Below are 3,137 nucleotides of genomic sequence, written 5' to 3' on the forward strand. Positions count from 1 at the left end.
TATATATATGTATGTGTGTGTATATATGTGTGTGTGTATATATATGTGTGTGTATATATATATCGTTTCTACAAATGCTCAGTAAAAAAAATACTAATAATAAAATAAAATAAAATAAAGCATGAATGAAGCTCCTAGGCTCCTTGTTCTTCCTCAGACCACAGGCAGCAGGGCAGAATCCTTGCCATGGCGGTGGCAGAGGGGCCATCAGTTGCCTCTGGGAGCCATTCCCCAGGGAAACACGGAGCCACCACCAGTGAGGATGCTGAGGGTAGGGCAGCTGCTCTGCAGTCCCAAGCTGGGGGCTCTGCCTGGTAAAGTGGGGGTGGGGGCTCACGGGGAAGAGAGACCAGACTCCTCTCTGTCTGATGGCTGTGGCATAATGACCAGTCCCCGACACATGAAAAAGAATTCTGGGAACTCAAAAACCCAGCTTGTCCCCACCATGGACTCCTTGCACTGCGTTTCAAATTTCTCCTCAATCTCGATGAGCTTCCCAGCCATCCAGATTCTGAATTCTACGTCCCTCGTTTCATTCATCTCAATCTAGCTAAGAACCAGATTTCCAGGGGACTATTGAGTTGCCGGAGTTCTTGTGCTCCTTTTATTTTTTCCTTTTGTGTGGCAAGAGTCTTCCTCTGTTGCCCAGGCTGGGGTGCGGTGGCGCGATCTCGGCTCACGGCTGCAACTTTCACCTCCCAGGTTCAAGCTATTCTCCTGTCTCAGCCTCCCAAGTAGCTGGGATTACAGGTGTGTGCCACCACACACAGCTAATTTTTGTATGTTTAGTAGAAGCCAGGTTTTGTCAGGTTGGTCAGGCTGGTCTTGAACTCTTGACCTCCGGTGATCCGCCCACCTGGGCCTCCCAAAGTGCTGGGATTACAGGTGGGAGCCACCGTGCCCGGCCTTGGTGTCGATTCTTTCTCTTGTGTGAGGGCTGGTGTTCCTTTAACTGTGATGTCAGTTGAGTACAGTCACTTAGCTTCATTTCTGGGTGTTTTCAGATGCCAGGACTCTGCACAGAATCTTTATTTGTGGCTGGATTTTTCACTTCGTTGTATACTGGCAAAATATTTCAGTCTTGTATTTTGACGTGTGATCCAGTAGGTGGCACTTCAAAGGGGCTGGCCAGCATACAGGATCTTAGCCACAAAGCTGTTTTGTAGTTTCGTTTCGTTTTTTGTTTTGTTTTTTGACACAGGGTCTTGCTCTGTCGCCCAGGCTGGAGCGCAGTGGCACAGTCTCGGCTCACTACAGCCTCCATCTATCAGGCTAAGTGATCCTCCTGCCTCAGCCTCCTAAGTAGCTGGGACTACAAGCACACATCACCATACCGAGAAAATGTTTGTGATTTTTTTTTTTTTTTTTTTTAGAGATGGGGTTTCACCATGTCTGCCAGGCTGGTCTCAAACTCCTGGGTTTAAGTGATCTGCCTCCCTTGGCCCCCCAACTCTTGTATTTTGACAAAGTTAGCAGTAGTGCTCTGTGGTTGTGGGGAGGGGTGACTCCCTCACCTGGTCCATTCCTGGGCCTTGGAGGAGCCTCCTACAATCACTGGCTCTGCACCCACCGTTTCCTTTGTTAGGATTGTTCTGCCCACGGGGCTCCCCCAGGCAGGGCATGGTGGGAAGACAGGCTGTATCCTTCCCCAGCCAGCCTACGGAGGGAGGACCACCCCACTCCTCTGCAGGCTGATGAAATCAGGCGTTTCATTCTTCTGAGTGTTCTGAGAATGAGGGCTCCTCACCGCTCGGTCGCCACCCAAGCTGGTGAGTCCTTCTCAGCAAGGGCGGTTGGAACCACCTGATCTGCCATCTCAGTGCTTCCCAGGGGAACCCAGAGCTGCTGGGGCATGGCGGCTCACGCCTGTAATCCCAGAACTTTGGGAGGCCAAGGCGGGCAGATCACGAAGTCAGGAGATCGAGACCATCCTGGATAACATGGTGAAACCCCATTTCTACTAAAAATACAAAAATTATCCAGGCGTGGTGGCGGGCACCTGTAATCCCAGCTACTCGGGAGGCTGAGGCAGGAGAATTGCCTGAACCCGGGAGGTGGAGGTTGCAGTGGGCCGAGATTGCGCCACTGCACTGCAGCCTGGGCGACAGAGCGAGACTCTGTCTCAAAAAATAATAACAAAAAAAAAAAAAAGATGGCAACCATAGACACTGGAGACGACTAGACGGGGAGGAAGAGAGGGGCTTGAAAAACTAACTGCCTACTGGGTACTATGCTCAGTACCTGGGCGACAGGATCCATCATACCCCAAACCTCAGCATCATAAATTATTTACATGTTTATTTTTATTTATTTTTTTTTTAATTGAGACAGAGTCTCACTCTGTGGCCCAGGCTGGAGTGCCATGGCGGGAACTCAGCTCACTGCAAGCTCCGCCTCCCGGGTTCACGCCACTCTCCTGACTCATCCTCCCAAGTAGCTGGGACTACAGTCGCCCACCCCCACGCCTGGCTAATTTTTGTATTTTTAGTAGAGACGAGGTTTCACCGTGTTAGCCAAGATGGTCTCGATCTCCTGACCTCGTGTTCCACCCGCCTCGGCCTCCCAAAGTGCTGGGATTACAGGCGTGAGTCACCGCACCTGGCCTAAATTTTTCTTTAAATAAAGAATGACAGGTTCTTCATACCCTAATTTTCTTCCAGGGAACTTTTCCACGCCTTTCATATCTACCAGGTCAAGTCCTGTGGTTCCCTGGGGTGGGTCTGTGAGAATCCAGTGCCAGGCCATTCCTGACGCTTACCTGACCTGGCTGATGATGCTAAAAAACTCCACGTACGAGAAGAGAGACGAAAAACTGGGGTTTTGGAATGACACTAAGCCTGAGTTCGTCATTGACCACATGGACGCGAACAAAGCAGGGCGCTATCGGTGCCGATATAGGATAGGGCTCTCCAGGTTCCGGTACAGTGACACCCTGGAGCTGGTGGTGACAGGTAAGGAAACATCCAGGGTCCACAGCCCTGGTGTGATTTTTTTTCTTATTTTTAATAGAGTATTTTTCGATAAGTTTTAGATTTACAGAAAAAAGAAAAATTGAGATGACTGCTTCACAGAGTTCTCAGCTATCTGGCACCCACTTCCCCCAGAGTTAACATCTGACATTACTATGGCACATTTCT

The 3,137-nt window shown here is 49.9% G+C and overlaps 1 protein-coding gene across 5 annotated transcripts in view; it reads left to right on the plus strand.

Annotated features, from left to right (window-relative positions):
• The window catches only part of FCAR (Fc fragment of IgA, receptor for), a 23,672-nt gene that overhangs the window by 9,810 nt on the left and 10,725 nt on the right, over positions 1-3,137 (plus strand). For 4 of the 5 annotated variants that reach the window (XM_011996934.1, XM_011996935.1, XM_011996936.1 and 1 more), the window contains exon 2: positions 2,661-2,951. The exons of the other annotated variant lie outside the window; for it this stretch is intronic. In XM_011996934.1, the coding sequence (XP_011852324.1) occupies positions 2,661-2,951 (291 nt within the window). The remainder of the gene's footprint in view (positions 1-2,660; positions 2,952-3,137) is intronic. 5 annotated transcript variants of the gene reach the window in all.

The sequence above is a fragment of the Mandrillus leucophaeus genome, unplaced genomic scaffold (genome assembly GCF_000951045.1).
Source record: "Mandrillus leucophaeus isolate KB7577 unplaced genomic scaffold, Mleu.le_1.0 Scaffold53, whole genome shotgun sequence".
NCBI classification, from domain to species: Eukaryota; Metazoa; Chordata; class Mammalia; order Primates; family Cercopithecidae; genus Mandrillus; species Mandrillus leucophaeus.